The sequence below is a fragment of the Periplaneta americana genome, chromosome 6 (assembly GCF_040183065.1).
Source record: "Periplaneta americana isolate PAMFEO1 chromosome 6, P.americana_PAMFEO1_priV1, whole genome shotgun sequence".
Lineage (NCBI taxonomy): Eukaryota > Metazoa > Arthropoda > Insecta > Blattodea > Blattidae > Periplaneta > Periplaneta americana.
Window position 1 is genome coordinate 154,574,107 of NC_091122.1, and position 15,196 is coordinate 154,589,302.

At 35.4% G+C, this 15,196-nt stretch overlaps 1 protein-coding gene across 1 annotated transcript in view; it reads left to right on the plus strand.

The window, feature by feature from the left end:
- Positions 1-15,196, plus strand: part of LOC138701949 (A disintegrin and metalloproteinase with thrombospondin motifs 1-like) — a 115,457-nt gene that overhangs the window by 63,736 nt on the left and 36,525 nt on the right. Inside the window, exons 6-7 of the mRNA XM_069829328.1 lie at positions 6,320-6,433; positions 10,365-10,538. Of these exons, the coding sequence (XP_069685429.1) occupies positions 6,320-6,433; positions 10,365-10,538 (288 nt within the window). The remainder of the gene's footprint in view (positions 1-6,319; positions 6,434-10,364; positions 10,539-15,196) is intronic.

A 15,196-nucleotide genomic window follows, 5' to 3' on the forward strand; every position in this document is an offset into this window, starting at 1 on the left:
TGTATTTTGATGTGCTTTATGGTAATTCGTGATTTTCTGTCTCATATATTTGAAATTAAAAAAAAAATGTAGCAATGTTAATCTTAATAATAAACAACCATTTTCTCGTATATTCCAATGTTTCATAAGGGAATTATGATATACTTATCTTTTTTTCAACAGTAATCTCACTAGAGGTTTTGATTTATCTAGAAAAAATCAAAACTCGAGTGGGATTTAATTGACTATTACACGATTAGAAGAAAGTAGGCTATATAAAGATTAGAAGTAACAAAGTGTACAATAAAATATTAATTGGCTTACGAAAATACAACTGTCTTCAAATGTATTATTGTACCATCTCAACATTACGCTAGATGGCAGTAGTGTTTTATGATGATGTTTTCTTGTTACCGGTATCAGTTGTGCCAACTATGGAATCATCATTGAACTCTGTGGACTGTTACTAGTCAAGAAGGCTTTGTTGAGTCAGTTTCATTTTTATTAAAACATTTGCATTCCCCATTTCAATCATCCGGATCCCAGTAATCAATGTCACTTGACAGATGATTTTCAATAAATCTTAGTATTAAACAATCTCTGTTACGTGACTATCCATAATATATAGCAGAAGCTATAACAAACATAACCTAAATAATATAAACAAGTGTTAGAAAAGTTTTAATTAGGGATGATGAAATAAACAAGAAACGTTTTAATTAACGATGATGAAATAAAAAATAAACATGAATGATTTTAAAAGAAACAATTATTGAAAGTGCAATTTTCAAATTTGAATGTTTTGGTGGTTCAGTTGATGTTATATTGGACGTGTGCGTAAAAGAAGTGAACTCGTTGGTGTACATGGTGTATCCCTCAACTCATTCAGGATTTCCGAATGGTGCTCTTCATATATGACCAGTGATCTTTATTAATTCTTGTTCTTGAATGCCAAAATGCGAGTCATATTTCAAAGTGATGTGCATCGACTGGAGTGGTTTGTAATTTTCTGTTTTTTGACGGCCAGACCAGTGCAGTTTGAAATGTTGGCAAACAAAGAAACAAATGCTAGGGTAGTGATAAAAATAAACAAATGCTAGGGACGCGATAAAATTAAACAAATGCTAGGGACGCGATAAAATTGTGCGATAAGCGGCCATGATTGGTTGAAAGACGTCCTTTCGTACCGTTTTATTGGTCGAAAGTAGTGTGACGTAGTAAAAGTGTAGTAGTCTTCTTAATTCATACACTGTGGAAGTCAGAAAATCACTAACTCCAGCAGTGTTTATTTCAAATTGTAGCGTAAGATAATGTAAAAATTTAGGTTTTGAAGTATATAACTACTGAAGAATGTAATTTTTCACAATATTAATAGATAAGTGTATAATATTTAAAGTTAGTAAGAGAAATAATGAGTTTTTTCTCTCTCCTGTAAAATTTGGTTTATTGGAGTTAGGAAGTTTTTGATTTCCCTATCTCAATTAATACACTCCAAAAATTTTTTTATGTTTATATGATGACAGATCAGTAACTGTTTTTTATTAACGGAAGTTTATTTAGCTGAAGGAATTATATACGTATTTTATTTATGTTACCTATATAACAGATATTAATCATATAGGATCTATACCTGTAATACTAATAAAAGTGCAAGGCCAATGTGATCATGGCCTGTTACTGTGTAATGCTCGACACCATAAAGTGAGATCTTTAATTTCTACAGCATTAAATAAGAAATCCTGGGAGGTAGAAGAGGAAGTAAGTTGTATAGCAACAAATGGTTCTTCTAGACGCATAGATATACAGTAGCAGAGATGTCCAAAAGGTGATTCGCGAATCACTCTGTAGTCACTATGCAACCTGCAATGTAACCCCCTCCATTCACCCTCCTCCCTCGTAAGGCACCCTGATTGCCATAGCGTGTGCTTGATACAGTAAACAAGGCAGTGGCGGGCGTACCGGGCGTATAAGGTGGTTTACGAATGTGTCTGTCCAAGCCTTCGACCTCCAAATTTAATGTAGAGTGGGAACTAGAATTTTTTTGAATTTTGAATTCATTTTAGTAAAGCTGTCAAATAAGTCGAATTATAATGAAGAAATAATATAACTTCAGTTTTGTGTCCGTCTTGACAAAACTGAAATTATATTATTTCTTCATTATAGAGTTTCTTTGCTTTGAAGATGGTGATAATATAAAATGTCTTATATGTTCCAAAATAATTTCCGACATGTTTCGAGGGAATGTAAAACGTCATTTGTAGCATGGCATTCTCAATATGCTGAGATGAAATCTATTATTGATTATTATAAATATTATATTAGCGTTATTGAATATTATATTACCATTATTATTATTATTATTATTATTATTATTATTATTATTATTATTATTATTATTATTATTATTATTATGCATATACCTTCATTATTCCAGGAGTAGATCGGGCAAAAGAATTGAGTAACCTGTTAAATAAGCATGTTCTGCATATTGACGTTCCTGCACTTCACATGACAGAAAAAGACTTGCTAGTTAAACTGTGTCATGGGAGATAGCCAAATCTCTCAAATCATTTCAGGAAGGCGAGTTTGTAAAAACATGCATGGTTAGAGTCTCAGAAATTTTGTGCCCCAAAGAATTGCAACACTTTCACAATTTACACCTTTCTCGACAAACTGTTGCACGAAGAATTAAAATATCTGACATATCTAGGCAGATTGATGCTACAATTCGTAACGTTTTACATTTTTCTCTTGCTTGTGATGAAAGCAATGATTTGATAGGTGCGGCTCAGTTCTCTGTATTTATACGAGGTGTTGAAGAATATTTATTAGACCGGATTCCTTTAAAAAGTAACACCACTGGAGAAGAGATATTCAATGACCTTTGCGCTTGCATACATAAACATAATTGTTTAAAGTAGTCAAAGCTAGTGTCCATAGCAACTGATGGAGCCCGTTACATTATTGCCGAGAAAAAGGGTTTAATTGGCAGACTAAAAGTACAGTATTTCTTAACGAAAAAGATGTACATTGCATTTTTCATCAAAAAGCCCTTTATGAGGAAACTTTTAATTTTCAGCACGTCATACGTGATACCTAATATTATAAAAAAATTCGAAACAGCGCGAAGTCAAGATGTAGGACCCGCATGACGGACCAGTGTGTGATGTAACTCCGGATTTCAATGCAATATTGCTGAAGCAAATATGTGAAACTGAAGAAGACTAATTTCAGTAGAATACATTTAATTCATTATTATACTTAGCCATAAATATTGGTTTATTTTTACATCAGCCTAATGATGATTATGTATTTAATTTCCATTTACATGGGCCTTGTAGTTCATAATAGTTTATTTACAAAGTGTTTTGAATCTATTTAATGGTTTATACTACGAGTAGTTATCACACTATTCCAACGTCTATAGTTTGTTTATGTATTTATTTGAATTTTTATTTGTATTAATTAACAAACTGTGATTTTGAATCAAGTTAAAGTACACAAACTTCCCCGATGATGTCTAGCGTACAATAAACCACCACTGTTCTAGTTAACTCACCTGTCGCTACCTACATCTTCAACCCTCCCACCGAAGGTCATGAGCTTATGCAAGTAGCGTCTTGCAAGTGATTCGGTGCAGACGATCCTTTTGGACGCCCATGCAGTAGAGCATCGATTATTCGAAACAATCGGGAGCGGGAGGTGTTCGGATAATCGATCATTTACGAAAACAAATTGTGCTGGTGTCATAGCAGCAGTATGAAACAAAGAAACACTGATATTAAACAGGAAACTGTACATACAGTATATATTTTGTATCATACGTCTTATAAAAATAATATAGAAAACTGGCTAGCCTAGTTTGCCAAGTTCAGAACGGTCATTAAAGTAGGCCTACAGTTTAGGAAAAGAAGTCCAAACTTTTTTTGCCACTAAATCTCACAAACAGGGCTAGCGAAACTCCTACATGGCGCGCGCGCAAATTCAAATTTGCCGACCTGAACGCTTTCGGTTAACCGATGTTTCGGTTTATCGGTATTCGGATAATCGATGCTCTACTATATTGGCGTATTCAAAGAACACCATAGATACTAAATACATTTAGATATGAACGGAGCGTTGACCATCCTGAGGAAGTTCACCAAGAAAAGAAAGACTTTTATGAACCAACTACTGAGTACTTTACAGAAAAATACCATCTTAAACATATAGACGTGATTGGTCTTTTTATCGGGGCCCGTGGTGTTATTCCAAAATACTTTAATACGCTTAGGAAGCAATTTGGTTTACCTAAATCTTTAATAGAAGACATTGTCATAATAGTTTTGAAAAAATCATGTCAAATTTCAAATAAACATTTACACTCTTTAAGATATAGCCTATTTTAATTAGATTTTAGTATACATATCAATTTCTTATTTTTTTTCTTCTTATTCTACTCTGTATTACTTTATATTAATTGTAAATCCTATGTCAGTATACTGAGGCTGAAGAGTCTACCTCCGTTGGGAGGCAGTTTGTAATAGATAAAAATATGCAGTATTTTAGTAGTTTTAACAATCTTTTATACAGAATTTTATAAATAATTTATATTTTAATTTAATATTTTAAATTTTATGCCTGTAATTCATACAGGAGTAAGACAAGTTTGCGGCCTTTCACCGTCGCTGTTTATTATATATATATATATATATATATATATATATATATATATATATATATATAATGGAAACAATTACCTCATGAATATATATAACTCAATAGACATTTACAACTTGATTCATTACTTTTGGCAGACGATTTAGCTTCGGTGGCATTCTCAGAAGATGAATTACAACGTTCAATTTTTAATTTTAACAAAATTGGAATTAAATATGATATGCAAATCAACAAAGAAAAGGACTAAAATTATGGCCTACTGCGGAAAATACTATGTGCCTAGCAAATATGTTTAAATTAAAAAAATATTACAAAGATTAAATTATTTTACACATCTCGGATACACATTATCCTTTTTCGATGAAGTAGACATTGCACAGAAAATTTCTAAATACACCAAAACAATGGGAATAATTAACAACATTATGAAACCTTATCTAGTACAAAGGCATAGCTACTAGAATTCGTCTATACAAGACCTTGGCGAGACCTGTACTTTGTTACGACAGTGAGGCATGGACATTGAGGAAGAAAAACGAAAGCAGAATAACGGCAAATTAAATTAAATTTATGAGATATAGAGCGGGATACATGAAATGGGATCACAAACGCAATGAAGATGTAATGGAAGAATTACAACTAGAACCTGTAATTAATCACGTAAAACATATTAGAACAACTGGATAAATCATCTGCATCGCATGCGTAAAGATAGAATACCAAAAGTCATGCTCCACTATCGTCCAAACGGGAAGAGATCTCTCGGTCGTCCAAAGAAGCGCTGGATTGAAAATTCAACTGTGAAATCGTAACAAACCATATGACCTAATACTTGAAGGGAAGAAGAAGAAGAAGTTTTTAATTAAGAGAATTTATTTTGTATTTTATTACATCTATAAATACTGACAAAGTTTATAGTGGAGTATTCCACATATTGGCAAAGGTTATTATTATTATTATTATTATTATTATTATTATTATTATTATTATTATTATTATTATTATTATTATCATAATTAATTCGATTGTAAGTTCTTATTACTAGACCATATTTGTAATGAAACTGCCAACAGCAGAACCGATTAATTTCTTCCATTTTAGCATTTCCAATTTTTGCGTTGGCATAAAGGCTCGGCCTTTTAGTTAGAACTCACTATTATTTGATCTTTTTAACATTTATTTTAATTTAAACTTTCCTAAAATTGATAATAATGTCTTAACATTCTTTTCTTACTCCTCCCATATTCTGATGAAATAGAAATATCATCCGAATATCTATATCAACTACGTATTCTCCTATAATTTCTTAAATTTACTCTAGGTATAACAATTTTATTTACTGTCATCACCAATGTAGCTTATCGTAAACATTATAGTGTCTCTGTACCTGGTTTTGAAAACCCTTGGCTTTATTTTAATGCAAGCTGCTAATTACCACAAGAACATTTTCGTGAAACAGGTCCCTGATGGGTACTTGAAACTTTAACTTCGCCAGGATTTGGACAGATAGTAGTTATTCTCTTTGCACGTAAATTTCAGAGCAGAAGCATTAGTTTCCATGGCAACCAAGTACAATTTAGTTTCGTGTAGCGAGTATGCAATACAGCGTTTTAACGGACTATTATGCTAGAAGAGAGAGACATGGATACGCTTTCTGTTAACTACCAACCTCTGTTGACAGACAATGGCCTTGTTTGAGGAATCAGCCCAAGATAGGAAACGCTACGCATCTCAATTCAACGCTACAGGCTACGTTCTCGATGGACGAACAATGTCGCATGGAGTTCGGAGATGGGTGAGTGATTTGCATGAAGTACGAGAGCCATAGAATGAAGTCTCTTCCCTTCCTTAAATTGGATAGTAAGGCCATAATTTCTGCATATTAATTTAGGCCTGTTTAGTTCACTGATTCATTCCATTGCATGTATTTACTTATTTATGATTCTATTTATCTATCTATTATTCTGCCTGCCTACTTGCCAATCAATCAATCAATCAATCAATTAATCAATCTGTCTGTCTGTCTGTCTGTCTGTCTGTCTGTCTGTCTGTCTGTCTGTCTGTCTATCTATCTATCTATCTATCTATCTATCTATCTATCTATCTATCTATCTATCTATCTATCTATCTATCTATCTATCTATCTATCTATCTATCTATCTATCTATCTATCTATCTATCTATCTATCTATCTATCTATCTATCTATCTATCTATCTATCTATCTATCTATCTACTTATCTGGATCTATGACTTTTAATATACAGGATTTAACCTACACGACATTTCACATACCGGTGTAATAACTTCACATACTGTTATTTATTTGTTTATATTTTTATCTATTTGTTTGGATATCTTTTTATCCGTTTGTTTATCTTTCTATTTATTTACTTATCTTTTTATTTATTTACTTATCGCTTTATTTATTTACTTACTTAGCTGTCTATTTATTATTTTTTTTATTTATCCATTCCCACTCACCCTCTACCTACCTATCTACCTACCTACTGTGTACCCACCTACATACCTATCTTTCTATCTATCTATCCACCTACTTAACTATCTATTCACTCATTTATTTATTCATTAGGCATAATTCATTCATTTATTTACTTGTTATTCGTTCTTTCATTTATTTACTTATTACCGTACTCATTATTTATGGATTCTTTACTGAAGGATACACTGGAAGGAATGGTGAACGGGAGAAGAGTTCGGGGCAGAAGAAGATATCAGATGATAGACGACGTTAAGATATATGGATCATATAATACAAAGAGGAAGGCAGAAAATAGGAAAGATTGGAGAATACTGAGTTTGCAATGAAAGACCTGCCCTTGGGCAGAACGCAGAATGAATGAATAAAATTAATTTTATTTATTTATTTATTATTCATTATTTATTTATTTACTTACGTATTTATTTATTTACTTATTTATTTATTTATTTATTTACTTATTTATTTATTTATTCGCTCAGTTATTTGCCTGTTTTGTTATGTTTTTCTTCCGTCTGCTTATTAATTTGTTTCTTCGCCATTTTATTTATCTCTTCTTACCTTTCCAATTATTCTTAGAAAGTATAATTAAAAGTGTCTCCAAGAAGATAGTCGACATTAAATGTGCATTACCTTCACAGATGAAACAATGCGTGATTTTATAAATAAGGTGACAGAATAAAAATATCAAACTTCTAACACCAACCTTCAAATTCGGTTTAAAAACTGAGAGATATAAAGCTGAAAATTGTAAAAATGACTCCAGTGAGTGATGATGATGATGATGATGATGATGATGATGATGATGATGAAAATAATGACAATGATGAGTGACAGACGACGATAAATATGGCGAATATCGAAGATGATGATGATGATGATGATGATGATAAGAGACAACAACAATAATATTATGACAGACGATGAATATTGCGGATGACAGACGACGAATATTGAAGACCACAGACGACGAATACCGAGGATGACAGACGGCGAATAACGAGGATTACAGATGACGAACAGTGAGGATTACAGATGACCAATAACGAGGATTACAGATGACGAACAGTGAGGATTACAGATGACCAATAACGAGGATTACAGATGACGAACAGTGAGGATTACAGATGACCAATAACGAGGATTACAGATGATGAACAGTGAGGATTACAGATGACCAATAGTGAGTATGACAGACGAATAATAACGAGGATTAGATGACGAACAGTGAAGATTACAGATGACCAATAACGAGGATTACAGATGACCAATAACGAGGATTACAGATGATGAACAGTGAGGATTACGGATGACGAATAGTGAGTATGACAGACGAATAATAACGAGGATTAGATGACGAACAGTGAAGATTACAGATGACCAATAACGAGGATTACAGATGACCAATAACGAGGATTACAGATGATGAACAGTGAGGATTACGGATGACGAATAGTGAGTATGACAGACGAATAATAACGAGGATTAGATGACGAACAGTGAAGATTACAGATGACCAATAACGAGGATTACAGATGACCAATAACGAGGATTACAGATGATGAACAGTGAGGATTACGGATGACGAATAGTGAGTATGACAGACGAATAATAACGAGGATTAGATGACGAACAGTGAAGATTACAGATGACCAATAACGAGGATTACAGATGACCAATAACGAGGATTACAGATGATGAACAGTGAGGATTACGGATGACGAATAGTGAGTATGACAGACGAATAATAACGAGGATTAGATGACGAACAGTGAAGATTACAGATGACGAATAGTGAGGATTACAGATGACCAATAACGAGGATTACAGATGACAAATAGCGAGGATTACAGATGATGAACAGTGAGGATTACGGATGACGAATAGTGAGGATTACAGATGACCAATAACGAGGATTACAGATGACCAATAACGAGGATTACAGATGATGAACAGTGGGGATTACGGATGACGAATAGTGAGTATGACAGACGAATAATAACGAGGATTAGATGACGAACAGTGAAGATTACAGATGACGAATAGTGAGGATTACAGATGACGAATAACGAGGATTATAGATGACGAACAGTGAGGATTACAGATGACCAATAACGAGGATTACAGATGACAAATAGCGAGGATTACAGATTACAAATAGCGAGGATTACAGATGACGAATAGTGAGTATGACAGACGAATAATAACGAGGATTAGATGATGAACAGTGAAGATTACAGATGACGAATAGTGAGGATGATAAATGACGAATAACGAGGATTACAGATGACGAACAGTGAGGATTACGGATGACGAATAGTGAGTATGACAGACGAATAATAACGAGGATTAGATGACGAACAGTGAAGATTACAGATGACGAATAGTGAGGATTACAGATGACGAATAACGAGGATTACAGATGACGAACAGTGAGGATTACAGATGACCAATAACGAGGATTACAGATGACAAATAGCGAGGATTACAGATTACAAATAGCGAGGATTACAGATGACGAATAGTGAGTATGACAGACGAATAATAACGAGGATTAGATGATGAACAGTGAAGATTACAGATGACGAATAGTGAGGATGATAAATGACGAATAACGAGGATTACAGATGACGGACAGTGAGGATTACATATGACGAATAACGAGGATTACAGATGACGAACAGTGAGGATTACAGATGACGAATAGTGAGTATGACAGACGAATAATAACGAGGATTAGATGACGAACAGTGAGGATTATAGATGACGAATAGTGAGGATGACATGACGAATAACGAGGATTACAGATGACGAATAGTGATTACAGACGACGAATAACGAGGATTACAGATGACAAATAGCGAGGATTACAGATTACAAATAGCGAGGATTACAGATGACTAATAGTGAGGATTATAGATGACGAACAGTAAGGATGACAGGTGACGAATAATGAGGATGACAGATGAGGAATAGTGAGAATGACAGACGACGAATAACGAGGATTACAGATGACGAATAGTGAGGATGACAGATGACTAACAGTGAGGATGACGAAAACTGAGGACGAGACGACAAAAGCTGAGGACGATAGACGGCGAATGCTGAAAACGAGAGAAGACGAATGCTGAGGATGACTGATATCAATAGGAGAAAATATAAATCGTATTTGAATTAATTAGTTCGTACATAATTGGGAATTAAAATTGTATATTGTTTCATAACAGGTACTCGCTATGCCGTACTTTGAACCTGCCCGATCCCTGTTCTCATCTGTGGTGCGGCCACTACACAGCTCCGCTCGTCTGCAAGACAAAGAAGGGTCCGCCACTGGAAGGCACCGAGTGCGGGGTCAACCACTGGTGTGTGGGAGGATTCTGCGTGCTGGTGGATCGCCGCAGGTATTGGTCTAATTTTTTTCCTTCCACTGCCTTTTGCTCTTCCGTAAATGAAATCATATCAGCAAGTTACGAGGAAAGTTGCAAGATTTACTCGGTCAAAATATAATTTCCGATGTCAACTAGCTTATACCACAGTCTAGTATATACAGTCACGAAGCGAGAATTGTGAGGGTGCTAGGAACAATAGACTGTGCTGGTAGTATTTCGCATTGTTTGTAATGAGGCGATATTAGCGATCCTAGTGGTTAACAACTATCTATGGATGCATATTTATTACGTATTGAGCTTTGTGACTGTATATACTAGACTGTGCTTATACCATGTTTATTAGAAATCACCGACGTTTGCAGGAACAAGTCGTCTGCAACCAAACTTCAAATGGCTGGCCTTGAGTTCAATTCTAGCTGGTTGCACTAGCGAATAGGGATTATAAAGAATGGACACTGAGGAGATGGCTGGTGTTTGCCGTTAGGATGGCGAGACGCTGTCATCTGTTGTTCGATGACAAAACATGTGAAGGCCGTCGGAAGAAGCGCCGTGAAATCTAAATCTGCAATTTGAGAGGTCCCTGCGACTAATTGAGTGACCGCGTATATTTAAAAGAGAATTTATAGGTTCTGAACTAGGGCATACGTCGTTTATATTAAAGGGGAATATATATGGGGAAGGGCATAATAGGTCCGTGGCCCATTTCTTATAGGGCTCATCCCGACATTTGTCTTAGCCTTAGGAAAACCACGGAATACCTTAGGCAGGATGAGTTGTCTCATATATAAGAGACTAGCCAATTTGGCTATTATGTAGGAGGTGATTGTTGTCATGAGCCTTGTTGAATCGTCTCAATTTTGAGACCAGCCATTTGGCTATATGATGGCTCAATTACGAAGAGGGGGGAGAGATGTAATTGTTAATTAATTTAGAGTAATTAGGGAGATTCATGGGGATATGTGTGCAGGTCCGTGGCCCATTTCTTTTAGGGCTCATCCCGACGTTTGTCTTAGCGCCTTAGGAAAACCACGGAAAACCTTAGGCAGGATGTGCACGAGATTCCGCATACAGGTTCCTAGCCAGTCGAGCAATGTACTCGTCTATGGTTGGCAACTCTAGTTTATCATGGAACTTTCTTCTCGAGGCGACTCGGGGGAGATGGGTAATGAGTCGAATCACCTGGTTTTGGATAACTTGGAGTTTACGGAGATGGGACACTGCCGCAAACCCCCATCCGGGTGCGGCATAGGTAATGACAGAGCGAATGAGGGCCTTATACATGGTAAGTCCTACCCTCAGGTTGTCAGGAGTTATGGCCGCCAGAATGGGATAGTGTCTAACTATCAGCCCGTTGGCCTTACGAAGAAGGGATTGGATGTGATCTCGGAAAGTGAGATGAGAGGCCATAATGATCCCTAAATATTTAATTTGGTTCATCCACGGCATTTCTCGTCCGAAAAGTGTGGGTGGTGGTGGTGGTATGTCTTCGAGCCTCGCTCTTAGTGAAAAGAGTATGGCCTGACATTTCTCTACATTGACCTTGATTCTCCAGTCGTGGAACCACGGCTGGAGGTGATCTAAGATCGACTGCAATCTACGGGACGCTAATCTATAGGTTTTGCCCATCGCCAAGAGGGCAGTATCGTCTGCATAGATATACAGATGACTACTTCTGCCGTGGATATAGCGCGAATTTTCCTGTGTTTTGTTTCTCTGTGCGCCAGCGGCTAGTTCCACTTTCAAGCGCTAGAGGTAGTGTAATCGAGCATACGCTAAGATAATTAATTGAGAATAGAGTTAAGGCACAGGATCCAAACTTCGCCTACCTTATTGCATAATCCAGTAACGCTTTGCTTCAAATAAATTAAAGTTAACAGCTTTTCCTTATTTCTCAGTGACAAACTAGTTGTAATAATAATATTTTATATTTCAGATATAATACATTATATTATAAAATAATATAATACATTATAAAATTAAGTATCGAATTCGTTTAATATTTGTATAATAATATAATATAGGTATATGGTTTTACTTCTCGTAGGAGTTTTGTTTTTCCATTTTCAGCGCTATCAAATCATTACATATTTTAATTGTTGTTGGGGTCAACGTCTCAACTCTCATTATAAAGGAACTCTAGAGTCTAGACATTGCAGTTAATGAAGGATTTATTATTTTATGGATCCAACTTATTTTATTTGAGTACATAATGTACCTAGATGTATTAATTGTATGTGTTATATTTCCGCTGTGTCGACTGCTAGCTGGTGTGATGTCAGCGCCAACTCTAGGGAGAAAGCAGAATCTGACGCTTTAGCTGGCTTGAAGGTCATTGAAATCAGTCCGGCTACATCAAAGGTACCGACGCGAAGTGTCCATTCTTTATAATCCCTATTCGCTGGTTGCACTGCCTAATATATATAGGCTTGTAACTACCAAACAGAATGTTTCCGGACATAGGTTCTTATATGAAAGTTGTTCATAATTGTCTCCTCTATCATCTTTAAGAGTTTGTAACATAGTCACTGAATCACCCTGTATAGGAACTCTTAAGTGAGGTTCGAAGTAACTGTCATTGGTGATACGGCAGACATCAATAAGTTAATTTGTTCCCAAACTCTGTGCATTCTAACTTACTCTTTAAATTCAAAGTAAGAAGGAAAAATAAGTATCAGCAGCAGTAGTTCTGTCCGTCACCGACCTCTCATGAATCTGACCCAGTTTCATTCCGAGAGAAGACGTCACCTGACTTGGCTAAGACTGGTTCTGTTTTAATAATACTTAAATAAAGAAGTCTTTCACGGCCATGTCTTGTAATTAACCATGGAAAGCAACCATTTGATATCCTGTCAATTGTTTCAACGACTCTCCATCTCCTCCTGCTGGGCGTGCCTTGAACTAATGAAGAACTTGTACTATTGCTAATGTGGACTGTTTGTGGAACGCAACCGCAGACTGCCGGCACTAATCGCATAATTAGTCTAACTCAGCATCCTAACCGCTTTCCTGCAGGTCAAACAGATATAAACCCACACACAGTTCCTTGAAAGGAAACCTAATAAGGTCAAAGGTCGTTTCGCGGATTTGAGAGGATTGATATAAAAATATAACCCGTACTCACAGTCTAGTACATAGATGGGCATCGTGCCTCACTTGAGAATTAGTGCCTCACTGACCTTCACAGAGCTTATCGCTCTCAGTGACATCATCTTTACAGTTCCCGTTCCTCCCTCACGTAGCTCCTAGGCGTGGGCAGGTTCTATATCAGTTTCATAAGCAATATCAGTGGTGGCATAATAGCATTATCAAAGCAGTGTGTACGCGTTAGAAAACGATTATTTCATAAGAAATGGGAGGAAGAGTTTTTTTTCTGTTTGAAAAGGGAGAACTTGCGATGTATGTTATGCTCGAAAATCCTATTAGGCATTAATAAATTTAATATACAACGACATTACTCCTTATGTCATAAATAATATGCTGAATTAGAAGGTAAGACAAATTAAATGTTATTTTTTCGTACTATTCCGAAGAAAATTTATGATCTTAACATTTGTATAGTATACTAAATACGACATTATACCTTAAACACGCTGCATTAAAAGGTACGAGGAATTAAATGTTGTTTGCACGCATTATTTCCAAACGAAATTTATAAAAAAATGTATCAAATGTGCGTAGAAAACGAAATATGATTTTCTAAAATTATTTTAGGTCGAGAACGTGCAAATCTATTAAGTAATCTTGATAAACGCCAGAATATTCAAGAAAATAAACGTAGACAACGTGATGGAATATTATTGGCTAGTTACGCAATTTCTCGCCTGCAATTGAAATCAATTAAATGATGGAGAAATAGTAAAGAGGTTTATGATTAAAGCTAGCGAATTAATTTGCCAAATTGAATAAAAGTTTTCGAGAGTCTCACGTTAACCAAGTGCTTGCCTAATAATTCGCCACTGACCGCCTTAGCGATTACGATAAGGTGACGCAGGTCACAGCAGTTTATATTTCCCATCCTACTCTGGAGTCTCCTCTCCTAGTAAACAAACTATTTCAAATCTTGTGCCCATGTACTCTAGTATATACAGTCACGAAGCTCAATACGTAGTAAATATGCAAACATTAGATAGTCACTCATCACTAGGATCGCTAATATCGCCTCATTACAGGAAATGCAAAATAGTACCGGCACAGTCTATTGTTTCTAGCACCCTCAAAACTCAAGCTTCGTGACTGTAGACTGTGGTATGCATACATTTCCGGACGAATTTGTAATACCTTATTTTCATCAAAACTGAATAGAAACACATATTACCACCATTTGAAAGCTGAATATTTGCAGTTTCATACTGACTTTAAATACAGTACATACGACATGCACTTTATGTGTGGCATGGCTGATTTCTAGGCGGTATTCCCACTCTCGCCAAACCCTCTCAAGCATGTTCGTGTAACATTCCCGATAACATTTATTAAGTTCATTTATTAACTTATCTATTTATTTCACCATTCTATTACGTTTTCACCCATTTACTCGTTTATTTGATAACTCATTTATCTATTTATGAATTTATTTACTAAATTATTTATTTATTTACTCAATCACTCATTTATTTATTTATTGATTTATTTACTCAATCATTTAATTATTTACTCAATCACTCATTTAT